The sequence below is a fragment of the Temnothorax nylanderi genome, unplaced genomic scaffold, assembly GCF_030848795.1.
Source record: "Temnothorax nylanderi isolate EJ_2023f unplaced genomic scaffold, tnyl_v1.0 TNYL_tig0136_pilon, whole genome shotgun sequence".
Lineage (NCBI taxonomy): Eukaryota > Metazoa > Arthropoda > Insecta > Hymenoptera > Formicidae > Temnothorax > Temnothorax nylanderi.
In genome coordinates, this window is record NW_027249198.1 from 457,636 (window position 1) to 485,318 (window position 27,683).

At 39.4% G+C, this 27,683-nt stretch overlaps 1 protein-coding gene across 1 annotated transcript in view; it reads left to right on the forward strand.

Moving 5' to 3' along the window:
• Dhc36c (Dynein heavy chain at 36C) overlaps window positions 1-27,021 on the forward strand; it is a 46,165-nt gene extending 19,144 nt beyond the window's left edge. Inside the window, exons 19-37 of the mRNA XM_071714203.1 lie at window positions 10,586-11,097; window positions 11,316-11,662; window positions 12,044-12,430; window positions 13,112-13,730; window positions 14,166-14,354; window positions 14,692-15,221; window positions 15,509-16,057; window positions 16,301-16,492; window positions 16,893-17,119; window positions 19,421-19,791; window positions 20,038-20,218; window positions 20,519-20,817; window positions 21,427-21,591; window positions 21,661-21,901; window positions 23,129-23,421; window positions 24,899-25,136; window positions 25,210-25,361; window positions 25,692-25,973; window positions 26,216-27,021. Coding sequence (XP_071570304.1) covers window positions 10,586-11,097; window positions 11,316-11,662; window positions 12,044-12,430; window positions 13,112-13,730; window positions 14,166-14,354; window positions 14,692-15,221; window positions 15,509-16,057; window positions 16,301-16,492; window positions 16,893-17,119; window positions 19,421-19,791; window positions 20,038-20,218; window positions 20,519-20,817; window positions 21,427-21,591; window positions 21,661-21,901; window positions 23,129-23,421; window positions 24,899-25,136; window positions 25,210-25,361; window positions 25,692-25,973; window positions 26,216-26,422 — 5,981 coding nt within the window. The 3' untranslated portion in view covers window positions 26,423-27,021. The remainder of the gene's footprint in view (window positions 1-10,585; window positions 11,098-11,315; window positions 11,663-12,043; window positions 12,431-13,111; window positions 13,731-14,165; window positions 14,355-14,691; window positions 15,222-15,508; window positions 16,058-16,300; window positions 16,493-16,892; window positions 17,120-19,420; window positions 19,792-20,037; window positions 20,219-20,518; window positions 20,818-21,426; window positions 21,592-21,660; window positions 21,902-23,128; window positions 23,422-24,898; window positions 25,137-25,209; window positions 25,362-25,691; window positions 25,974-26,215) is intronic.
• Window positions 27,022-27,683: the final 662 nt, after the last annotated feature.

A 27,683-nucleotide genomic window follows, 5' to 3' on the forward strand; every position in this document is an offset into this window, starting at 1 on the left:
ATAAAGATGCGTCAAATTGCGATTTATCGATTCATACAAGTTTCTCACCGCTAGTCTCGACAAATTGGCATCTTATCTCAGCAAGGATAAACTGCAAATATTACAACGCGAATTTTGTGAATTATCCGCAGAAAATTTCGATTTGCTGACGCGAAAAGGTGTCTTTCCGTTTCCGTACGAGTACATTGATTGCGTCGAAAAGTTGGAGGACGCGTGTTTACCAACGCGCGATTCGTTTTACAGTTCATTGACAGGTGACATCTAGCCCAGTCATTTTAGGTTTTTTGTGCAAAAAAATTAGAAACTACTTTTTTTTAAATCGCTTTATTTCGTTGTTTTAAATAACATATTAAAAATAGAGAACGATATCGGGTGTGCTAAAAAAGTTATTCAAGGTCAAAGGTCACAAAAATTAGTTTTTTGCGAAAATCTCGTTTTGTATGGCTCGGAGGTCAATTAAGGTAGTTACAAAAAAGAAAGATCATGAAATTCTCTACAAAAATGGTTCTATTCATTTTTCACGTACGATGAACCGTTTGCAAGCAAGAATCTCGCATAAATTCCATTGAATTATAATGAGCCCACTTTTTTCCATGATCTTTTCTGGCAGATCCACTGGCGCACGCTTCCGATCTGATTATTCGTCGATACGTGTCGTGAAGGCTTTTAAATTTTGCTTTTGCTTCGTCGGCCGTAATTTTTCCGTTCAAGGCATTTGCCACTTCCTGCCACAAATTTTTCGTGATCCTTACATTTCGTTGTATTAGCGGAAGTTTATAGTTCCAAAGAGCCTCTCGTAACTGGACCTCCAAAAGAAGAGTTTCTTCATCGTCGTGATTCAGCCTGGCTCTTACGCCTTCATTTGAATTGCTTTGGGGCTTCTTTAATAAAGCATTTTGCACTTCAGACAATACTCCTTCCCGTTTTGACTTAATGGAATCTATAATATAAAATTAAAATACATTATAAATAATAAAAAAATTGTTTTACATTATTATTTCTATACGATTCTCACGGCCGGTTCTACAATTAGTCATATGTCGAAGTCGGATATCAGAACGTAGCCGTTGGTCCAATGAGGAAAATTCGTTTTCAAAAGAAAAATTCTTTCATTGGACCATCGGCTGCGTTCCGACATCCAACTCCGACATACGACTGATATATTATATGTAGAACCAGCCGCGCGCGCGCGAACCAGCTTATATAAATTATTATTTATATTCCTCTCGTATAATCGCGTTGCTACCACTTGTTCTTCATTGTTCGGCATTCTGCTTTTCCTGACTATGGTCACTCCATCATCTGCAAAATATGATTTAAAAACATCTTGCTTTATCTTAAGGCTCCTGCCTACTCGCCGCTTCTATCCTTGCTTGGATGACGTCAGAAGCGAGAAATAGCAAGTCAAAAATTCTAAAAAAATAAAATAAAATAGAATATTAAAGAAATAAATAACAAAGATAGAAGCGAGGACAAGAGCCTTAAATATAATAATAATAATTAGAGTCCTTCTAATCAGAGTCTGGCCATACAGTAGCAACTTTTGATTGGTTCGCCATTTCTTGGCAAAAGCAAGAGGAACAGAAAGAGAAAAAGATATAAGAGAGAAAGAGAAAGTGCTCGAGAGTCGCGTGTGATCGGCCCGGTGTCGAAAAATCTTGGCGAAGAGATCACCATCGAATTACGTCGATATCTCCGCCACCCTCGAGAGACAGAGACTTTCCGGGTTTGATAAAGTTCGAAGGAAAGAAGAAAAAAAGTAAACCGGTACCAGTGATTAGAACTATCGAGTAATTAGAGACCGGGGTGAACCTAGGATCTGAGATCGCGGTATCAGTGGATAAGCCGATATGTATGTATATCGCTTTCTCTTTCTTTCTTATATCCTTCTCTCTCACAGAATTTTGCCAGAACTGCAAGTTGGCCAGACTCTGATTAGAGGGACTCTAATAATAATAAAAGCTATAATTTACCTAATAAGGGATAAAAATACAACGTATTAGGATCAGTCGTATACCGCTTGTAATCTTTCAAGCAAGGGTGATTTGCGATGTCTGGTTGGTCACAGATCATTTCACATAACCCGCACGTTTGTACTAATTGCAAGGATTCGTTCTGAAAAATACATTAAATTTAATACTACAAATATTTCTGAATATTTGTTTATAGTTCAACACATTTATATTTTAGATCTTTATATATTCTTATATATTCTTAGTGTGTTTGTGTGTGTAATATAAAATAAGAATATATATATATATATATATATATATATATATATACATATATACATATATCTATATCTATACTATTATATAAAATCCTTACGGGTGGTGTATGTTTGTGCGTTTTTAACTTAAAAACTATTGGACCGAATTTTTACCACAAGTATATAAAATAGGGGTAGAATTTTCCGGAAAGTGCTATAGAGTGTGTAGGTAGTGGGACGGTAGATACGGCGCGGAGGCACTGATCTCGAAACCAAATCTTCACAGCAGGAGCATTTTTTCGGGAAATCTGTTAGCCGTCGAACTGCGAAATCTCGAGGTTAAATTCGACAAACCTATTTACGTCGGCATGTGCATTCTCGACGTATCGAAAGTCTGTTTGTACGAATTTCATCACGAGTACATGTCTCCCCTGTATGGCGACATGTGTAGAATTATGTACACCGATACGGACAGTCTGATATATCACGTAGAGTGCGAGGATGTGTACGAGAACGTGAAACGCGATATCGTTAGATTCGACACGAGCGATTACGCGATCGACAACGCGTACGGTATAACGCTCGCGAACAAGAAGGTGCCGGGCTTGATGAAGGACGAGAATAACGGCGCGATCATGACCGAATTCGTCGGACTCAGGGCGAAGATGTATGCGTTGAGACTGGATGGTAAAAAAGACTGTAAAAAAGCGAAAGGTGTCAAGAGCAACGTCGTAGCGCGTACTATAACGTTCGACGATTACACGAGGTGTCTGCGAGACGAAATTGAAATGACGCGACAGCAGTCCTGTATACGATCGGAGTCGCACGAGGTGTACACCGTGTCCAAAACAAAAATCGCTCTGAGTCCGTACGACGATAAGCGATACATTATACCCGATTCGACCGATACGTTACCGTGGGGACGTTATGTAATACCTTTGTAACGTATGTATTGTATGTATAAAATGTAATAGTATAACGTATGTAATAGTACATGTATATAATAGTATAATGTATGTAGTAATATATGTATGTACCGTAATATATAATATAGTAGTAGTAGTATAACGTATGTCTGTCGTATGAATGTATGAATGTATGAATGTATGTAGTATAACGTAAGGGATTGTGCGTATTATATTACAGTATTGGAAAGAATATTAATAAACATATTGCACATGTGTATATTTCATATTTTTATGTACTTTATGTGTATTTCAAAACAACTTTATATGTATTACATATTGCATATTTTTTATGTAAAGAATAAAATACAGTTTGCACGAATTAAATAACATTGTCCTTATGTATCCATGAGTTGTGCGATCCATCGAATCCCAGCCATTTAACGTAAACTTCGTCGTCCCTCCTGCGCAGTACTTTCTCCACGAGAAACACGTCCGGATAAGTCGCGCGATGCAACTCGTGCTCGTAGAACGCTCCAGCGACGGATTTTCCGCGATAGTCCTCGAGTAGATAGGTTACGGGATTGGTACGCTGCACTTTAACGATCTTAAACACCTCGGTAGTCCAATTCGGTGTGTAACCCTTCTCGAAAATTGTCTTGTATTTACTAACGCGCACCGAGTCGCCCGCTTTGAACTTTGCCGGACCCGCGATCTTTATCGCGCTGTATACGGTAGCCAAGAGTCTTTCGGCGATCGCGGGGGTAACGTCGACGGGCCGCATGCCGATGGTTCGATGCTTGCGCGCGTTGTAATTCGACACGAGTAGCGGCAAGGCGTCGACCCACTTGTAATTTCCGTTGAGCGTAAACATCTTCCACACACTGAGAGAAAAGAAACGTTGTACCAACTTAAAAGTGAATAGTAAAATTAACTTTTCTCTTGTTTAGTTGTTACTACAACCTACTTCAGTAGTATCTACTGAACTTTTCAGTTATATTCACAGCGTTGTCCGGTAGGGGTAACGGTTCACTAGTTCTGTCAATGTAACGTAACCTATTACGGTGTTTCCAAACGCAGGCTTTCTCGTGTACGTGTTTAATCAAATAAAGATATGGACAAATTTGTTGAAAATATTCTGACACAGTGGAATTTAAGTTGTTTAAATGAAAAATTTAAACGTAAATATTTATTCCTACATATACATGTATTATATAATTAATAAAATTTATTGATGTACTAATGAATAATGTACCTCAACTATATATATATATGTATATATTTAAAAATGTTGGCACTACGCGATGGTGCCCCCTTTACAGCGCTCGGCCGCTTTAGCACGCGCGTGAAGTGAAAAAAACAGCACCGCGATCCGGTCTCTACTGATAAATTCAGTAGTTTTTACTGAAGAAGCATGTAGTTGCGGTTATTATAGATGGTTCTGTCATATTTACTGACGTAATGCTGCTGATGTTACTGAACATGCGTTACTGTACTACTTCAGTTGGAACTACTGAACTTATCAGTAAACACAACGTTTCTTTTCTCTCAGTGCATGTCGTTCTTTAACGTGCGATTGAATCGCTCGACGACCGATGCCTTCATCACCGAATACGTGGAATAATGATTGATGCGGTGTTTTCTTACGAAATGTTGCACGTCGGTGTTGTAAAATTCATTCCCCATATCGGTTTGTAGGTTACTAGGGCACCTCCCGCTATTTCGAATTATCTCAGCGATAGCGTCAGCTGTCTCGCCGCCGCCTTTACCCTTGAGTGGCACCGCCCCACGCGTGCTTGCTCAGCACATCGATGACGGTGAGTATGTAGTGGTAGCCTCCGTTGAAACGCGAGTACGGGCGCATCTCAACGATATCAGCTTGCCACAGGTCATCGTACCCTCGCACTATGACGTGTCTTCGGGGAAAATTTCTTCTCGCCGATGCGTGCAATTCGTCCACCAACCGACGCTTTTCGATATTTTTACGCACATCGGATTTTAACGGTCTCATGTTTCGTTGTCGTTTCGTTGCTGTTCGTCGTCGTCACTTAACTGTACGGATCGCTGTAGCACCGTTTAATTTATAATAAGCCCGGCTTCGCGAAGTTCCTCGATGATCGACATGATCTCGTTGTCGTGGGCATTGTTCCCAGCTTGACGCGAAGCGTCGAGCAATCGCAGACGATCCACCAGCTCGTTGGGGTCGTCCCAGTGCACGTAGTCGATCTTATTGTCGGTTAGCGTCATCGCGCGAGGCGCGAATAATCCCTTTCCGGATTTTTTCTTCTTGGATTCGGTCGATATCAACGGTGAGATTACATATTGATACTTGTATCCCTTGTTGCCCATTACTCGCTCGCGAGGATCGTGCTTGTATTTATGAGCACTCGTTGCCAACAGCATGTCCTTGTACTTTTGCTTATCGTCCTCCGTGTAGAGCTTATCATCGGGTATTTTCTTGAAGATCAACTCGTAAATACCGGGTGTGTCGGCGTATCGTATGCCACCGATATAAATGTTATCCGCTTTGTCCACGTCAAAACGTTTATTACCGAGCATCAATTCACTCTTGCCGAGATAAACGCCGTACACGTTGTCTGTCGTTGGATCGGCGCACAAAACGTCTGCGATGTACAATCGGCTCAGTGGACCCAAGTGACTTTGCAACGTTTCTATAAACAATTCTCGACCTTCCGACGTTTGCAACTGCTTTCGAACGGTCGTCCCGATCGAGTCGTCGGTGGTTTCGAAAATATCCACGTTTTCGAGTAATTCGGGACTTGTACGTTGCACGGTTCGCATCGGTGTAGAAGTTATCGGTGTAGAAGTTATCGGTGTAGAAGTTATCGGTAGTACTTTCGATCGTTTTGATTGATTAGATTTACGCGGTGTCGATGACAGATCCGACCAGGAGTCTAATCGTTCCCTCTTTCTCTTCGGTGTAGCATCCTCCTCCTCCTCCTCCCCGCGCTGTTGAACGGGTAACGTTTCCATCCCCGCGTCAGCGACGCTTTCCGGCTTCTCCTTCTTCACCGCGATCAAGCTCGAGTTGTCGACGATCTTTTGCAATGGTCCGATGAGAGGCTTAAAGTGCGTGTCCAACTCAATGTCCTTCTCGATCTTACCGGTCTTTAAAGCGCGAAGTTTCTTGCGAATCGAATCACTCGTTTTCGCAATCTCTTTCACGATCTTCTCGTGTTCGCGAATATTCTCGCTCCCGTCGATCGCAGCCATCGCGGGAAAACAAAGCAGAGTGTCGATCTCTATAACGCTAATGTTTCACCTTCGACGACGTATCGGCGACGACTGACCGCTTTTGCGGTATCGCGAATAAGTAAAATTAGCTCGAAAAACACCGAATATCTACAAAACGGATTGACAAGCCAATTTTTTGAGGGTGAGTAGAGGGTCATAGGAGATGCCCAAATTCACAAAGTTCAAACAAAATTTTCCTGTGTGTCGGCGGCCATCTTAAAAATAGGGGTAAATATTTAAAGTTTGAATATCTCGGCTCCTATTGGTTGAATTTTTTTCTTTTTTTTTTAGTTTTGTAGGGAAAAATATTTGCTACAACTTTTGTTTGAAAAAATGTTTAATAGCTGTCAAGGAAAAAAAGTTGCAACCAAAAAAGTGCCGTCAATTAGGGGTTGAACATTTTTATTGACACTTATATCGCCTCCTGTTAGTTTGATCCAAAAAATGTGCAAATAAAACTTGTAGAGGATTCAATTCTCTACAATTTTTGTATATATTTTTTTGCGGTGACTCAAAAAACAACAGAGATAGAGAGCGCCAAAGTTGAGTGTGTCTAGTAAATGCTCTTTTTCGTGGGGAAAATTCGCGGTTTTATTGTGAATTGTCGTATATTATAAAACTCTTTTCTGCACCACCACTGAGGTAGAGTTTCAGGCGCATTTTTTTTTACGTGGTATCTCCAGTAGATATAATCCACGGATCCGAGAAAGTGCCTTTCGTTCTGTATATTGTGAAAACAATTTATGCAATTCTTTGCTTTTTTGTCGCTGAGCATGGCATATTTCTTTCATCAATATCATCGTCATTGATATCACGACTTTCTTCGGTGACGACTTCCTGACTTTCGGAATCGTTGAAGTCAACCGGGGGAAATTCGAAGTCGTCGCAGTCGTCGTCTTCAAGTACTTGCTGCAACTGTACAATGTTTGTACATGATTCCCCGCTGCAATGTTCGCATATTACCGAACAGTTAAGCCCAGCTTTGCGACAACCACATTTTTTTTTACATTTGCACGATATTGATCTGAGTACCGCAGGAGGCGCTGGATCCTGGGTGGTCATGATTGGTTCTAGTCCTAGTCGAGTTCGTTGCCAGCCCCATTCCTTTAGATCCTGGTAGATGTTAAGCCAGGTTTGCACTTGATGGTATGCGCGGAATGTATGCTGCCGTGCAGCCGCTGCGGTAGGAGGCAAGGAGGAAAGGTTGAATTTTGTTTTTGTCACTGATTTAACGAATTGCTTATATCGTAGGGAATTAAGCGACACTTCTTCGGTCCCACCAAACAACATACAAAATATTTTTTCTCCTGCTGCTGTCAAGACGTCGATATCGAGTTTTGTTTTCTTAAACATGTAAAGAACTTCTCGGAGTCCATCGTTTTTCTCGAGAATGTTGATTAATTTCGTTTTGCCAATATTGTAAATTGCTGAAGTAGTATCACATTCCGTGAACGCGTGAAGAAGAAAGATGTGATCGATTACAGAAACATGTTTGAAACTTTTCGCCGAGTATAGGGCCTCCCGAGTTCTTCCTTTTCCGGATTTACGGAAAAATACGTTAGAAGTTTCCTGTCGTAGACCAGTGAGCAGAACGAGAAGGTCAATATCTTCACCAATAATTGTGACGGAGTCGTACAAAGATGCATTTTCTATTGCAGTTTTGACAATTAGTGTGTCCGCGTCCTCGAACGCTTGTTCAACGGTAACATCGGATAACTGTAAATATTTCGTGGAATGCCGGTGGATGGTTCGAAGATTGCGATGACGACGGAGAAGATGGAGGTGATTTTGAGGTCGAAACAGCACAGTTGCTCCGACGACGAATAGCCGCTGCAGCCATTCTCTCGTTGATGTATACTTTTCGACAGTGCACGTGCACTGTGATGTTGTTGACGTCCTCCAGCATGCGCGCATGTTCCTCGTCGCCCCTCTTAATAGCAAACGGATGTAAAGTTTGCACACCTTTTTTTTGAACGACAGTAATTTCGCCGTCGCTTAGCGCTTTCCCACAAATAAAACACTCGCTCATTTACGTGAAATTTCACTCTGAAATGCTCGAAATACAGTTCACGACTGATCGAAAATAATATACAATAACACACAATAACACACAATGTCACACACAAACAACACACACACACAATAACACACTGTACAGTTCGCGGAACAGAGTTTTATAATATACGACAATTCACAATAAAACCGCGAATTTTCCCCACGAAAAAGAGCATTTACTAGACACACTCAACTTTGGCGCTCTCTATCTCTGGTGTTTTTTGAGTCACCGCAAAAAACGGTATATATACGAAAATTGTAGAGAATTGAATCATCTACAAGTTTTATTTGAACATTTTTTTTGATCAAACTAACAGGGGGCGATATAAGTGTCAATAAAAATGTTCAACCCCTAATTGACGGCACTTTTTTAGTTGTAACTTTTTTTCCTTGACAGCTTTTAAAAATTTTTTCAAACAAAAGTTGTAGCAAATATTTTTCCCTACAAAACTAAAAAAAAAGAAAAAAATTCGACCAATAGGAACCGAGATATTCAAACTTTAAATATTCACCCCTATTTTCAAAATGGCCGCCGACGCACAAGGAAATTTTGTTTGAACTTTGTAAATTTAGGCATCTCCTATGACCCTCCACTCACCCTAAAAAAATTGGCTTGTCAATCCGTTTTGCCATTTTTAAACCTAATTTTACTGGCCTAAAATGTTTATAGAACGTGTGTCCCGACACGCTCGCTGGCCGCCCATCGTCATCGACACCGTCTCTTCCTAGAAGAATACATGGCGACGATGCATTTGTATAATTTCCGTAAGAAAAAATATTGTTTATACATTCTAGCAGCCGGACATCGGCGCTCGCTGTTACAATATACCGCGCCACCACGCGCGCAGCCGAGATATTCCGCGCTGCGACGGTTAAATCGTCATCGACACCGTCTCTTCCTAGAAATATACATGAAGAAAAATCCGCGACGGTTAAATCGTCAAAACGACACCGTCTCTTCCTAGAAATATACATGAAGGAAAATCCGCGACGGTTAAATCGTCAACAACGAGAAAACGTGTCCCGACACGCTCGCTGGCCGCCCCTGACAAACCCCCTGCCCCCTGCCCCCCTCGCCCTTGAGTTTATAAATGTTTATAAATGTTTATAAATGTTTATAAATGTTTATAAATGTTTATAATACGTGTCCCGACACGCTCGCTGGCCACCCTGACAAACCCCCCTCCCCTGCCCCCCGCGCCCTCGAGTCCCCTCGCCCCCACTCCCCCCTCGGAGCACCCGGGACAGAACTCACACTATTATGCTACTGTTGGGTAAAAGTATGCGTGAAGCAGAAGAAAATTTGTTATTAAAGATTATCAATTGCAATTGTCGATTTTGACACTTTTAGGCCCAGTTTCACATAAGTGTCGGTTAACTTTGAATCTTAGATTAACTCACTCTTCGTCTCCTTCTAACGTCCCTCTTAGAAAGAGACGAAGAGTGAGTTAATCTAAGGTTAAAAGTTAACCGACACTTGTGAAACTGGGCCTTAAAATCGTATTGGCAGATAATAATATCTATTATTTTATTCTGTTTAAATATTTTATTATTTTATTCAAATACTTAGAAATAAGATAAAAATTATTAACGCCAGAAATTATTATTGCAACGAAAAATCATTTCGAGCCATAAATTTCAATAACGTTGCGATAGATAGTTATAGTCATTTTCTAAAAAGCACTTTAAAATATGAGATTAAAATCTCGTTAAATTTTCTCTTCGCAAAAAAAGAAAGTTGTTTTCAACTTTGCTCACAGGAGTACTTTAAAGAAGAGACTTTAAGCTTTCAAGAGATCTTGGACGAAGTTGAAAACAATTTTTTTTAGCTTCGTGCGTGATCTTGAAGCTGAAGTTTTTTCGTCGAGTTTGCACGACTGACTTAGAAATGCGGCCGTTTGAAGCATCGCCAAAAGAAACCCGACAGGTTGCAAAAGCAGAAAGCTTTAAGGCAAAATACTGTTTTGAAACATAACTCCATAATTATCGTTAAGTTACATTTGTAATTTCGTCACTTTTGCCAACAATTTGAAACGTTTCCAGTTTTGTTGAGAAGTGTATTTGTCTTTACTATTATTACTATTACTATTACTATTATTATTATTCAGTATTTATTTATTTATTTATTTACATATTTATTTATTTATTTATTTCTGATAAGGTCTATATGGTGCGCCGCCCGACCAACACTGGGTGATTTTCGTGGACGACGTGTCGATGCCGCAGAAGGAGGAATACGGGGCGCAGCCCCCCATCGAGCTTCTGCGCCAATGGCTCGACCACTGGACCTGGTACGACCGGAAGGAGATGGTACCGATCAGGCTCGTGGACGTCCAGCTGATGTGCGCGATGGGTCCGCCCGCGGGCGGACGTGACGTCACGCCGAGGTTCAAACGGCACTTCGTCACCTTGGCGATCTCCGAGTTCGACGACGACGTCCTGGTTACCATATTCGGCAGGATCACCGCCTGGCACTTTGCCACCCGCGGCTTCCCGGAGTTCTTCGAGCCGTGTATCGATCAAGTGGTCCACGCCACTCTGGACGTGTACAAAGAGAGCAGGAAAAACCTGCTACCGACCCCCGCGAAATCGCATTATCTGTTCAATCTGCGAGATTTCTCGCGGGTTATTCAGGGCGTGCTACTCTCCACTCCCGAAGCCATTAGCGATCTGGTACGGGGCAGAGTTAATTATTAGAATGGAAGTAATGCAAAGTGAAGTCATCTTCTTAATTCGTTTCTAATTTCAAAAGGAAAACGATTGTAAGATTATTGATATCTTAATTCTTCTTGAAAGAATTTCGATCGTTCTTTAAAAATATATATATTAGTCCTTACATTACCCTGATTTTACAAAAAATTAATACACTTTGTATCTCACGAATTTTTCAGATAAGCATGAAACGTTTGTGGGTCCATGAAGTGCTTCGAGTCTATGGGGACCGGTTGGTGGACGAGGCCGACAGCAGGTGGCTGGTGGAGCAGATCCGGAAGACGATAAAAGAACATATGAACGACGATATGGAACGCCTTTTCCAGGATCTACAGGATAAGCCCGGCGCAGAAATAACAGAGGTGAATCTGCGAAACCTCATCTACTGCGACTTCCACGATCCGATCGCCGAGCAGAAGTTGTATATAGAGATCCAAGATTGGGACGCGCTCGCCGAAGCGGTGGAGGAGTATCTCACGGAGTACAACGATATCTCGAAGACGCCCATGGATCTGGTGCTCTTCAGGTATGTTTTTAATCGATCTCGAAGGAAATCTTAAACTCGTTGAATTAAAACTATAAAAATATTAAAACTACAAAGCAAAGAGAAATCTATTCTTCTCCTAATTTAAAAAAATTATCAAAATATAATATATACTTGAAAATTACATCAATCACTGTCAAGAAAATTTAAGAAATCAAATAACAATTAATATTAATTCCCAAGTATTTTCTAAGATCACGAATCAATGTACATATAATTTTTTTAACCGCGCTGTCAACAATTGATATCAATTTAAAATCTGTTTTATTTTTTCATGTTACGGTTTTGATTGCTAGAGATCTCGAGATGAATTTCATTAGATCGAGCAGTTGGACAATTAATTTAACAAATAAATCCCCTCAGATTCGCGATAGAACATCTCTCGAAGATCTGTCGGGTGATGATGCAACCGCGCAGCCATGCTCTTCTAGTTGGTATGGGCGGTTCCGGTCGGCAATCCCTGACGAAGTTGGCGGCTCACATATCCGACTACGAGCTCTTCCAGGTGCAGATATCTCAGCAGTACGGCATGTTCGAGTGGCACGAGGACCTGAAGAACATCCTGCGGAAAAGCGCCGCGAGTGATCTTCACACGGTCTTCCTCTTCATGGACACGCAGATCAAGGAGGAGACCTTCCTGGAAGATATCAGCAACCTCCTGAACTCTGGCGAAGTGCCCAATCTCTTCGCGGCGGACGAGAAGTCTGAGATCTGCGAGAAAATGCGAATCATTGATCGGCAGAGAGACAGGTTTATCTCATTCATGAATATAGAATATTAAAATCCATTGAAATCGGATAATTAAATTGTTTGATTAATCAGCGATAATATTAATACGTCTTTCGTGACGCGGCCCGTATATTTATTAAATCTGTATAATAAGAATGGAATTGTTTGAGTAACATTAATAATTACGCTGTCGCTCTTCGCGTAATAAAATATGGAAAATGGTTTTGAATAATATAAAATATAGACCGAACGTAATCTTTTAATTATGATTTTGTAATTATTTTTTAGGTCAATTTCTCAAATACTTGCTTCGTGTAAAATGATATTTATTTAAAATGAATTTAATTTATTAATAAATATTAGCATTGACTGAAAGATTAAAGTTACACCGAGAGAGATTTCCACACCGTGCATAAACACATTTTTTTATGTTTTAGAATTTTTCCATTAATTAACGCATTTGATGAAACTGACTAATGAACTCGGAAGATCAAGATTAAAGTTTAAAACAGAAATTAATTAATATTTTATGAGTTTGGTAAGATTAAAAATCAAACCATTAAAAGATGATAAAAAATTTTAAAAATACTCCAGGTACATGACAAATATTCGGTCGAAGTAATATCTTTCAGTTTTAATTAAATAGTTAAAATAATAATTAATACAAAATAATTGATATTAATTTTTTTGAATTGTATTTAGATCCATACAGACGGACGGCAGCCCGGTGGCGCTCTTCAACTTCTTCGTGCAGACGGTGCGCGAGCACCTCCACGTGGTGGTGACGATGTCGCCGATCGGCGACAGCTTCCGCACCCGGATCCGCAAGTTCCCCGCGCTGGTGAACTGTTGCACCATCGACTGGCTGCAACCCTGGCCCGAGGACGCCCTGCTCGCGGTCGCCACGCAGTTCCTGGGCGATATCGACATGCCGGGCGACGAACGTCACGCCTGCATCACGATGTGTCAGTACTTCCACACGTCCACGCAGGAACTGACAAGAGACTTCCTGAGAAGGCTGAATCGTCACAATTACGTCACGCCTACGTCCTACCTAGAGCTCATCAACACGTTCAAGGATCTACTAGACCGGAAACGAAAGGAAGTACTGCGGGGCAAGAAGAGATATGAGGCTGGTCTCGGCAGGCTGGACAACACGCGTAAAGAGGTCACCAGGATGCAGCAAATCTTGGTAGCTCTTCGGCCGAAGCTGCTGGTGGCTGCGAAGGACGTGGAGGGCATGTTTCTGGACGTGCAGCGGCAGAGCGAGGAAGCCAGCGAGATCGAGCAAGTTGTTAAGAAGGACGAGGAGGCCGCTATGGTGAGAAGAGATTTTACAATTGAATTATATTTATCATTTGCATTGTCTCCATTATCGATATCCTAATTATTATATTTTTATTAATTTTATTTTATCTCATTAATAATATTTTATCTTATAAATAAGATAAATTCGAATTTTTGATACTTTAGTATGTAAAACGTTAATCAATCTCCATATTTTAAATTTCAGTTTTAATTTTTCGAGTAAATTAATCCATTATTACTTAAGTAATTTAATTTTTAATATTGCACACGGATTTGATGTTTGTTAGAAATTGATCAGTTTCCGCGTTTATTTTAGTTTTAATCTTCCAAGTTTGATTTTACTTTTAATATATTAAAATATTTTGGTAATTAATTTATTTCGTGTTAAATAATTTCAAATAAATTTGAGGGATTTAATGACCAATTATAATTTGCATTATGCCGTCAGATCGTCGCCGCGGAAGCCAAAGAGATCCGCGTTGAATGCGACGCGGACCTTCAGGAAGTAATGCCGATACTAGACGCGGCGAATGCTGCACTGAACACCCTGACACCGCAGGACATCCAGATCGTCAAATCCATGAAACGCCCGCCAGCTGGCGTGCGATTGGTCATGGAAGCGATTTGCATACTGAAGGTATATTAAATAATTATGCAGGAATAAACGATATGTAAATAAGTGTATCTTGCTCGTTGGTGGAAATAGAAAATTAATCGATGTCAAATAATATTTAGTTTCCAGCCTGCATGAGTAATAACACGTTAATATTAATATATGTATGAAATATATATTTATGTAGCACCTAATTGCATGTAACATTAATGTGTAATAAAATACCCGAACCGGCTATATATGTAAATTTATAACACAAATATAAATTATAATATGTAACGTGAATATAATAATATAAATTTATGCGTTAAAGTTTGCTCTGATTTCCGTTCGCTTAAGAATCTCTTTGAAAATCGTGCAGGACGTGAAGCCGGAGAGGGTGCAAGGTCCGGAGGGTCCGATGGACGACTATTGGAAGCCATCGCTTCGCATTCTGGGCGACATACATTTCCTGGAATCGTTGCTGAACTACGACAAGGACAACATCCCCGAACGTATCATGACCAAGATCCGCACGACGATCTTGACGAATCCGAACTTCGATCCGGAACGAATCAGGCAGGTGTCGACTGCCTGCGAGGGTCTTTGCCGTTGGGTGTTCGCCCTGTCGGAGTACGATAAGGTCGCTAAGGTGGTGGCGCCGAAGAGGCAGGCTCTAGCGAAGGCCGAGGCCGACTACTCCGCAGCGATGGAGCAGTTGACGCTGAAGAGGAACCAGCTGCAGGAGGTGCGGGAGAGACTGGCCCGACTGGAAACCCTGTTGGCGCAACGAAGGGCCGAGTACCAAGCGATGACCGACGAGGTGAAGGAATGCGAGGAGAAGCTGAGGAGGGCCGAGGAGCTGATCGGAGGTCTCGGTGGCGAGTACACCAGATGGTCCGAGACCGCCAAGTAACGACATTTAATATAACTTCTTTAATATTTTAATTTTGTATCCTTTTCTTTTCTTTAATTTCAAGGATTAGTGATTATTAGCTCAAAATTCATTTCTTGAAGATTTTAAACTTTGAATAGCTATAATTAGCATCTGGCAGGTCCATAAGACTATTATCATGCTTTTAATTTTTAATTTTAATCTTTTATTATTTTGTTTCTTAATTTTAATTTTTATTGTTTATTTATTAATGGATTGCAATCTGAAATATTATCATGACTTGAAATCTCATGGTTACTGACAGATTGCTCGGAGAAAGCTACCACAAATTAACGGGCGACATTTTAATCGGTTCCGGCGTGGTGGCCTACCTCGGCGTCTTCACGACGCAGTATCGGCAGCGGCAAGTGGAGAACTGGGTGGAGTTCTGTACCAGACTGAATGTTGTCTGCACTCAGGACTTCCAGCTCACGCAGGTGCTGGGCGATCCGGTGCTCATCCGCGGCTGGAACATATTCGGCCTGCCGAGCGATCTGTTCTCTATCGACAATGCCATAATCATTACGAACTCGCGTCGCTGGCCGCTGATGATCGATCCGCAGGGTCAGGCAAACAAGTGGGTGAAGAATATGGAAAAGGCATCGAATCTGCACATCGTCAGACTGACGCAGCCGGATTACATGAGGATCCTGGAGAACGCCGTGCAGTTCGGACAGCCGGTGTTGCTGGAGAACATCGGCGAGGAGCTGGACGCGGCCCTGGAACCGCTGCTGATGAAGCAGACTTTTAGGTCCGGCGGCGCGTTGTGCATCAAGATCGGCGACAGCATTATCGAGTATTCCGATAAATTTCGGTAAGTCGACCTGCTCGAATTTTTTATTCCATTCCAAATACACTGGGTATAAGAGTAATTCATAAATTATGTCATTTTTATTATTTGGTGTTAATAATGTCTGATAATAAATTAAAAATTATGAGAAATTTGACAAACAAGAATGGATTTGATATAAAAAATTCTTATTAATTTGTCATAAAATGTACGTGAGATTTATTTATATACTTTGACGGTAGAAATTTTTGTCTGTAATATCCATAGATTTTATATCACTACGAAATTGCGGAATCCACATTATTTGCCGGAAGTAGTGGTAAAAGTCACTCTGTTGAACTTTATGATCACTCCGGTCGGTCTGGACGATCAGCTTCTGGGAATAGTCGTTGCGAAGGAGAAACCCGAACTCGAGTCCGAGAAAAATCAGCTGATAGTTCAAGGAGCGGCTAATAAAAAGTATAATAAAAACATCTTTCTATTCTATCTCTTAATTTCTATTTCTTATCTTTTTTATTCTTATTTTAAATAGAATATAAAATAGTAAATTAAATCATCGTAAGATCATTTGATTGAACAATTATTCTGCATTTATAAAATTATTAAAAAATATATTTATATCGCTGAGACGAATAAAATTGATCACGAATAATTATCGTTCAATTTCATTCTTAATTGATGAAATTAAGTACCGAAAATTCCCGAAAATGACAAATGAATATATATTAATATGTATTAATAAAATAGAGATTTTGTATGTAAATAAATATTAATTCTGTAGAGCTTTGTTAGTTTGCAATTCGGGATTATCGTTGCTCCGTCGCGTTCGGGGACGATATTTCACAACGTTTTCCCGCAGGATGTTAAAGGAGATAGAGAATAAGATCTTGGAGGTGCTGTCCGCGTCCAAGGAGAATATCCTCGAGGACGAAACCGCTATCGGTGTGCTGAGCTCATCGAAAAGTCTGGCCAACGAGATTCAAACTAAACAGACTGCTGCTGAAATTACCGAGAAGTCGATCGACGCGGCGAGATTGCAGTACACGCCAATTGCGGTCTATAGCACCGTTCTCTTCTTCACAATTGGCGAGTAAAAAATCCAAACCAAACTAGCGTTTAGTCTGTACAGAAATCGCTTGATTTAAACCAATCGTCTAGTTCTGTTAAAATATACAAAAACGAAATATGCAGTCTAAGTGTAACATAAAAACAGCGTCTAAAATTCTATTAATTTACAGGAATCTTAGTTTGGTAATTATGCATAAAAGGGACATCCTCTCCGATGACCTTGACCTTGACATATGTTGTCAAGGTCACCCTCCTGAGTGACCTTCAGAAGGTTTTAGCCGGCGGTCATTGTTTATTAAAAAGTTATAAACAAAAAAAGTTTGAAAAATATAGCAGCTATTTTGAGTATTGGAAGGCATAAATGACTAATATATATGTCGAAATAGTTCACGCATACACTTTTCACGCGAGACGAGTTGTCACATGGGTTCGTGGCGTGCTTTACGAGCTCGTTTATTGTATAGCGCCACAAATATTCACACAGATGATCGACTAACTTATCTTGTTTAATACCACCTCTACTTAAACGAGCTCGTAAAGCACGCCACGAACCCATGTATGCGTGAATTATTTCGACATATATATTAGTTATTTATGCCTTCCAATACTCACATATATTCAATATACAATTTATACACAATTTACTGCTTTAAATGTTGTGTTTTGGTAAAGCAGCGACTTTCTCGCGAAATAAAGTATTCTCTGCTTTAACAAAAAGGCTTCAATTTAACAACAATTTACTGCTTTAAATGTTGTGTTTTAGTAAAGCAGCGATTTTCTCGCGAAATAAAGTATTCTCTGCTTTAACAAAAAGGCTTCAATTTAACAACAATTTACTGCTTTAAATGTTGTGTTTTAGTAAAGCAGCGATTTTCTCGCGAAATAAAGTATTCTCTGCTTTAACAAAAAGACTTCAATTTATCAACAATTTACTGCTTTAAATGTTGTGTTTTGGTAAAGCAGCGACTTTCTCGCGAAATAAAGTATTCTCTGCTTTAAAAAAAAAACGTAATATTAGTCGTTTATGCCTCTCAGTACTTAAAATAATTGCTATATTTTTCAAACTTTTTTTGTTAATAACTTTTTAATAAAAAACGACCGCCGGCTAAAAACTTCTGAAGGTCACTCAGGAGGGTGACCTTGACAACATATGTCAAGGTCAAGGTCATCGGAGAGGATGTTTCTTTTATGCATAATTACCCTTAGTTTTCCTAAACTATCATAGTAGGGGAGACCGGGGCTAACTCGACACCGGGGCAAACTTGACACTAGGCTTTTTGCCAATTTAAATCTATCGTAGAAACTTGCCTTTTCTACTGTAAATGCGTCTTTATGTGCCAGTATTATCAACGGAATTTGGTAACATTCTGAGTTATAGTGTAATTTTTAACACGATATAAGCGTTTTTGATAGTGAAAAGTAATTTTTCTGATCTCTCGAAAATGTCTACTCTTTCATCGAGCTTTACTCTTCCGAATCTACCGGTAAGTGATTTTGATGGGAAATTCGATGCTTTATACGAATCTGATAATAGTTTTTGCATATTTTCAAAATTTTTATATTTTTGGAGTAACAAAAGTAAAAAACGACGTTCGGGGCAAAGCCGACACGCTGTTTTATTGGCTTCCAATAATAAACGATGCTTGTGATGCAGCTATATGGCCCATGACAAATGTGTGCACACGTGTAATCGCGAATTTACTTGCATAAATTGTTTTTCAGACATGAGTTTAGATGAAAATAATTGAATGTTCAACAATTTTTGTTCTCATTATTTCCAATGATTGTTTTACTTAATTCCAAATTTTTGTACTTTCTAAATACACGATAAACAAATGTATATTTAGTTTCAGACAATAAAAAATAAATTCCAGATCAAATTGTGTCGATCAGGCAAAGTGTCGAGTTTACGCCGGCATTTTTCAATTTGAAAATTTGTCTTTGCGTCACTTTTCCTTTCCTGGGGGCAAAACTAAGCGACGTACAGCAAAATTTCCTGAAGCAATTTTGTACCTAAAGGAACGCTCTTTAAATGTGTACCATTAAATTTGCTTGAAAATTTTAATTAATTGTTGAAAATTGCCTTTGAAAAAATTGTGTCGAGTTAGCCCCGGTCTCCCCTACATATTAAAATCTTTAAAAATAATATACATATATATCTAAGGATTAAATAGAAAGCAATAATTTTTAAAAGCAATGTATAATTAAAATATATTTAAAGTCATATAAAAAATCGTATGATAATAATTTATAATATATTTTTTTGGGGGAAGACAGTATTTATCGTAGTTATTTATCGTTCGTTAATCTTTCTCGCAGCCATGCTGGCAAATATCGATCCGATGTATCAGTACTCCCTCGCTTGGTTCGTCAATCTCTTTAAAAATACGATCGACAACACGCCACCAGTGGAAGACATAAAGCAGCGTCTGAAGGACCTCACCAGGTGCTTCACCTATTCCCTATACGTCAACATATGCCGCTCGCTCTTCGAGAAGGACAAGCTGCTCTTTTCGCTCTTGCTGTCCGTGAACCTGCTGAACAAGCAGGGCCAGCTCTCGATGGCCCAGTGGATGTTCCTGCTGACCGGCGGCGTCGGCCTCGAGAATCCCTTCGCCAATCCAACCGAATGGCTGCCGGCGAGGTCCTGGGACGAACTTTGCCGATTGGACAGCGTTCCAGGATTCTCGGTAAATTTCTCGGAATGGTGCAAATTAACATCAATGTTAATACAAACGTTCTCTATAAAAGAATTGTTAGTTTTTTTATAAGAGCCAATAAAAGTTCTTTGTAAAAATCGATCGAATATTTTCATGAAATTTAACGGAATTTCTTTAATCTATTATTGGTTTATTGAGAAATTTATTACATAAATTTATTAGAACGTAAAGTTTTACTTATTGCAACAAAGTTGTTTTTTGCATTTTGTCATTCAGGAAATAAGAGACTCCTTTATGAAAAATCTCGACGAATGGAAGAAGATATTCGATCACAAAGAGCCTCATACTTCGTCTTTTCCCGCTCCTTGGAATAAACTGAGCAGCTTCGAAAAGATGCTGGTGCTTCGTTGCATTCGTCCTGACAAGATAGTGCCGGCGGCACAATTGTTCGTCGAAGGTAAAGTTGTTAAAAAAGAAAGGAGGCCACCGACATCTAAAAATAGACCGACCCAGCTGAAGGGTATGGCGCGGGGGAAGAATCTAGAACAGGCCATACATTTCGGAGCGAAAGGGCGAAATTAAATTCTTTACGACAATGGGAAGTAGATCCTTCTTCGTGTAATATTATCCCTTTGTATCTCTCTTTCCTTATAAAATACGAAAGAAACTCGATATATATAATGTAGCCAGAAATTCGTTGGACCGAAATCATCAGTGTTGCTACTTTGCTCGCCTAAATTTTCCAATCATCCGATAGAACAATTAGGGCATCAGTACATCGTGCCACCGCCCTTCGATCTGGCGGCCTCCTTCGCGGACTCGCACTCCTGCATCCCGCTGATATTCGTCCTGACACCCGGTGCGGATCCCATGGCGATCTTATTGAAATTCGCCGACGATCAGGGTTTCGGTGCCAGCAGGCTGTTCTCCTTGTCCCTGGGCCAAGGTCAAGGGATTATCGCCGAGGGTCTCATTGACGAAGGCGTGAAGAACGGCACCTGGGTGGTGTTGCAAAATTGTCACGTCGCCAAAACTTTTATGGTCACTCTGGAAAAAGTAACTTCTCGCATAAATTCAAATTTATTACACGACTAAGATTAACGCTAGAACTTCCAAAGCAATTAAAATGACTGATTTGTAATTTCTTATCAAATTTATGATGGTATATTTTGTAAAATTTTCTGACTTTTGTTGCAATATGTAAATAATTAAATTGATTAATTTACTTCCTTCCTTTATCCCTTTTTTTAAAGCGATTTATATATATTAAATTATTCTTTTTAAAAATACATTATATATTACATTTAAATAGTAAAAAAGGTATACGTTAGCTCTAGGGTAAAAGAAAAAGAACATTAATTTTTACATATAATTTTAATTAAGATTATACTTTTAAACATTTATTAAATATTTCTAAATTTGAAAGTCAATTTTAAATTCGGGAAGCATAAAAATTCATTAAATTCAATAATTAATTTATAAATGTACATAAAACCTTTAAGTGCAGGATTATTTAGTTTAAAATATGTCACTTGAATCTAAATGTAAGATTATTACAAACTTTTTGTTACTTCTAACTTGAATTTTGAGCAGCTTAAAAAAAAATGTTTAAAGAGGATCTTTTTGTTCCATTATTTGCTGTCTTAATATTTTCGTCATATTTAGATATGCGAGAGCTTCACGAAGGAAACGGTGCACCCGGACTTCCGGCTGTGGCTGACGAGTTATCCGGTCGAGCACTTTCCGGTCAGCGTTCTGCAGAACGGTGTGAAGATGACGAATGAGCCTCCCAAAGGACTGCGCGCGAATATTTTGCGATCTTTTCACCAGGTAGATGCAACTTCCCGTTTCGTTCACCAGACAAGTTGCTCTAAAAGATTCGATTAAATCTCGTGGCAGGACCCGATCTGCGATCCCGACTTCTTCGACAAGTCGAAGCAGCGGGTGACCTTCAAACGGCTGCTGTTCTCGCTTTGCTTCTTCCACGGTATCGTGCAGGAGCGACGGAAGTTCGGGCCGATCGGCTGGAACAATCAGTACGAATTCAACGAGACGGATTTGCGTATCAGCGCGCTGCAGCTCAAGATCTTGCTCGACCAATACGACGACGTTCAGTTCACCGCATTGAAATACCTGACCGGTATTCGAATGAAATTGCTTATGGTCACTCTGTGAAAAAGTTACTTCTCGCACGTTGCTCCTCCCTTGTCTAAACTCTTTTTTACACACAATTGCGTGTGCGAATGGAACTTTTACGTCAAAAATAGATATATTGGGTTGTCGGAAAAGTCATGACGTATTTTTGCAACAGATGGCACTAATTCAGTTTTGGAAGTACTAGAGTCATTCGTATGTATGTTATTGCTATGTCATTTGACAGCTGACGGTTCTAGCTTCATTCTAAAAAAAAAATTGAGCGATTTGGTTGAGTTTTGGAGATTTTACAACAAGTTGAAAATGGAAGACCAAACTGTGCATTTTCGCCATATTTTACTGTTTTACTTCCGTAAAGGGAAGAACGCGCGTCAAGCTTGTGAAAAGTTGCGTGAAGTTTACGGTGACAATGCTCTACAAGAACACGACATCGAAAGCAGACATTCATCAGAGGAAGGTTATGCTCTCAGTGTGGTGGGATTTTAAAGGTGTCGTGTTTTTCGAGCTCCTACCAAGAAACCAAACAATCAATTCGAATGTGTATACTGTCGGCAATTGGACAGTTTGAACGAATCTGTCATCCAGAAACGTCCAGAACTCGTTAATCTTAAAGGAGTTGTGTTCCATACGTTATAACTTTTCCGACAACCCAATAAAAATAGATATATTAAAAATAGATAACGTTTAACGTATTTTTAATTAGATTCGGGATTAAGTTGAAAAGTTAGCTAACGTTAATAATGGAACCTGATTAAAAACAAATATAGAAATGATAGGAAATGATCTTTTGCTTCGTCAATAATAACTGACAAAAATGATTGTTTAATTCGACCCAACTGACCACATTTATCGAATCAATTCTTTGCGAAGAGTCGATAAATGTGGCAAATGATTGTTTAATTGTCCCCAATTGGGTCTATTAAGCAATCATTTTTATTCACAATGTTCTCATCTCATATAAAAATATAAAAATCAATAAATGAATAAAAATTATATTTATGTTAAATATATATCTATTAATATAAATATCTAAAAATGTATTTATATTAAATGTAATTTGCGTCTTCGTATATTACAGATTATAAATTTTGATTGACGTTAGAAACAAGAAATTGTAGAAATGAAATGTCGTGGAAAGAAATATCCGAAGCGATAAGCCATGGTAAGCAACAAGTTTTCGTCAGCGTGTTTTTTAATCCTTTTTTTCTTCAAGGCGAATGCAATTACGGCGGTCGCGTGACCGACGAGTGGGACCGACGAACCCTGAACACGATCCTGATGCGATTCTATCACGAGGACGTGGTCGTGGCTGATCGGAAATATCTGTTCGATCCCAGCGGCCTTTATTACGTACCGTCGGTCAGCGAGTACGGTCAATTCTTGGATTACGTGAGAGAATTGCCGATGACCACCGCGCCCAGCGTCTTCGGTATGCACGAGAACGCCGACATCATCAAGGATCAGCAGGAGAGCTACTTGATGCTGTCCTCCATCCTGACTACTCAGGTATTAAACCGAAACATCGAGATTGATTGTTACACTTCTACGTGGTTCTTCGGTAAAGAGGATTTATCGCACGCATACACGTGTTCCGGTCGGTTCGAGATAAATTACAAATTATAAAAAGGCGCTGGAATGTGAAACGAGGAGGTAGTTACATGATTTTCTGAAGAGGTGTTTTCTCCAGGTGAAATTAGGAGAAAATGGATTATATGTCGAGCTATATTGTTGTAAAAATTGAATGTTTTTTTTACATTATTTTTTAGCTGTCGGGCTTTTTTAATCGAGCGAATCGTAGTATTAGAATTTTAAAACTATGACTTTTTGATTTTTTAGAATCAAGTTGTACTAATTTAGCTATATTTATACAATGTGACATGTATATATACATATATATATATTTATTTATAATTTATTATTTTATCGATTCAACAAAACCGCAATATTATATTTTATGATAAATCAGACTTATTTATATAACACGAATCTTAACTGTTCAAAATTATTTTAATTAATTATATAACGATAAGCTAACAGTATAAAAAAGCTTTTAAATAAGGTAGAATGTTTTATTTTCCTATAAAAATAATACATTAACGATATATTATTAAATAAAATGTTTTTAATATAATTTTTTAAATTTAATATTGCACTCTCAACTTCAGAGATATTTTTCTTATAAAACTTTCGTTATTGTTCCGTGACTGGTATTACATAAGAATTAAAGTTTCCAATATAACAAGGTAAACGATATCCATTCTTATATAATATATTTTTCTTATCTTTGTTTAATTTCTCGATTCCTCCAATATGATGGAATAATGAGAATTTTTTGTTGTCTTTTTATCTTTACCCAGAATGTAGAGGAGTTCAAAGTAAGTAATATTTATTTAAAGAAAGAAATCTTATGAAAAGTTGAAATAACTGAAATAATGATGTCGTTTAACTTTCACACGAGTGTCAAGGAAGAAAATCAAGAAAGATGCGGGTATTCTATAATATTGTTCCTATTCATTTTTGCAATCCAAAAATTGCATTATTAAATATAGAATTAATTCTAGAAGAATTATCTGACTATATAGAAAAGAATATTTTATTTGCTACCATTCTGTAACACCAATAATGACTGAAATAAATTTGAATATGTACATACATATAAACCTGAATATGTACATACGATAATATTTTATTTTTTACTATTTACGAAAAGACCTGACGTTGTTATTTGAAATAATGAAGGAATGATAAGTTAGACTCAGATATATGAAAATAATGCGAAGAAAGATTTCTCAGACGTCGCAACCTCTATTAAAATTAACAACATTACACAACAGCATTATTAAACTCGAGTCTCCGTTCTTCAATTTAAGTTGAACAGAATCTATTTACTTGTCAGAGATAACAGAATTAAAACAGCGCGGTGCAGGCACCTTGTCAAAAGTTTACGAAAGCTCCGCGTTAAGGAAATCTTCTGATTTTTCAGGACACCGGCCAGGCGGAAGTGGACGCCGAGAGATCGCCGGACGAGGTCGTCTACGGCGTCGCGTCCGACATCCTGTCGAGATTGCCGCAGGACTACGATCTGGCGGTCGCCCTTGACAGGTATCCCACGCTGTACGAGCAGAGCATGAATACCGTGCTGGTTCAGGAGATGGGCAGATTCAACAGACTCCTGCAGACCATCCGCAGCAGCCTCGTGAACATCCAGAAGGCGATCAAGGGTAAAGAACAAACAAGTCCTTGCGCTTCGCTAGAGTCTTACGGTCCTTCTGAATTCTATTTATATCCGTTTAGGCCTGGTGATAATGAGTCCCGACCTCGAAGAGGTCTACTCGTCGATCATCATCGGCAGGATACCCAAAATGTGGATGACGGATTCTTACCCTTCTCTGAAGCCGCTCGGCAGTTACATACACGATTTTCTGAAGAGGCTGAACTTTCTCCAGGTGAAATTAAGAGAAAACGAAAGAGATTATATATTGAATTATTTTGCTTTGTCGTAAAAATGAAATTATTTCGTAGTCTTTTAATTGAGTAAACCATAGTTTTAGAATTTTAAGACTATCGCTTTTTGATCAAGTTACGCTAATAATCTTACAATTTGTTATATTTACAATGTAACATCTACATAGCTTTATTTAATATTATTTTATCAATACAATATAACCGTAAACATTATATTTTATAATAAATTAGATTTATTTATATAAAAGAATTTTAAAATTATCTTAATTAATTACATAGAATCTAAACAGATTGTAACTGTTTTTTTTTAGGCTTGGTATACGGAAGGACCTCCCACATCTTTCTGGATTTCCGGTTTCTACTTCACGCAAGCGTTCCTCACCGGTGCCCGTCAGAATTACGCACGAAAGTATTCCATTCCCATCGATTTACTGATCTACGACTTCGTCCCTCTGAAGGACACTGTTTTCGAAAAGCCGCCGGTCGACGGGGTATACATTTACGGGCTATTTCTCGACGGAGCTCGCTTCAACATGAGCACAATGAAGCTCGACGAATCCTTCCCGAAGATCCTTTACGATACCGTGCCTTACGTAAGTGTCAACACAAAACGAAGTTCAATCTCTCTTCAAACTAAATTCGATGTTTTTCGAGTGGTGCTTAAATAATTCACAAATTCCTTTGTGGAAGGGCGCAGAGCTTCCTGCGAAGGACCTTCTGGAACTTTTCCAAAAATGCAACATGTTCCGTCGTGGCTGTTCAAACTTTAAATCGAGCGACAGGGCAGGGGGTTTAGAACGCGCGTTGACTCACTCCCACGCGTTATGCTTTTCAGATTTGGCTGATGCCGGTGACGAAGGAGCAGGTGCAGGACAAGGACACGTACACGTGTCCGGTGTACAAGACCAGCGAGCGGAAGGGCGTGCTGTCGACCACCGGCCATTCAACTAATTTTGTCATCGCGATCTGGCTACCGACGTCGCATCCGCCGGAGCACTGGATCCTGCGTGGCACCGCCATGCTGTGCCAATTGTCAGAATAACATGGGGATCGATCTCTTGATAAACGGGAAAATCCTGGACATTTCTCGCTTTGGAAAATATATACGTCGCCGTAATTGACTTTCTTCAGCGAATTAAATTCCTCGAACTGTTTCAATGGAGAATATTCAGTTATCCGTCTTTAAAGAACAGATTTACTTCAACAGATCTGAGTCGCGATAATTAATTTCTCTTCAATGTTAAGTTCTTGGTGTTCGTGCGATTGAGAAAAGAAAATGCATAAGTATAAGCTTAGCTTACTTAGCGATGCGTTCGGGAATTTCCGTCTCGTAATACGCACATCCCCTGCCTTTCACGTAACATAGTAAACATGAGAAAATAGAATACATAATGATTACAAGTCAATAAAAATTACATTAATATTTATTTGAAATACATAAAACACGTTTTATGTATTTAAAATGCTGCGTTTTATAATAGAACAATAATTCTATGAAACTCTTTCGCTCGAGAAAAATAAACTTTTATGCCAGCGATAAACAGCGTCGTAACAAACAATAACTAGGACATGAAATAAAATTTAAAATATTGTCTTTTGTACCTATGAATAATATCTAAATACATGAAAATTCAAATCTTAGATTGGTTTTTAAATCCAAGTATTTTAAGAACAATTGTTACATGAACAGCATCAGTCCTGTTACTAAACAACCTCGAGAGGAAGATATCGGCGAAAGTGCCGTGGGAAATTCGAATGGGGAGAGGGGGGGCTGAAAAGCGTACGGAAACCGCCCGTTAATTAAACTCGCCAGAAATTCTCGTCGAATTCTCGTTGATCTCTTTTCGTCAACAAGCACCATTTTCGCTGGGAAGCGCTTCTCTCCTCGTGTTATCCCGCGCGCGTGTTGCACAGTTGCCGGTATTTATTATGTGGAATATGGGCGCTTTTGGGGATGGAGCAGTGGGAGCGATCAGGGGAGAGCGGGGTCGAGCCACCATGGGGGTGGCGGGGGGTGGCTACAGCGGCTTGCTTGGCGGCACCCTGTCTACCCGGACCGAGATCGCCGGAGGCTCGTTGCCTAGCGACCCCGTATTGATCTCAGCCCGCGTATCTCCCGTCCCTACCCCCTGTTCCAGCGAACATCCTCGCATGTCTCCCTTTTCCTCTTCGCTCTCTCTCTCTCTCTCTCGCTCTCTCTTCCTTGTTTGCTTTCTCTGCCTCTCTCTCTCTCTCGCGATTATTATGCGAAACGTATTTCTCATTGTATAATTTTACGTCTCGCGTATGTGAGACGTAATCGC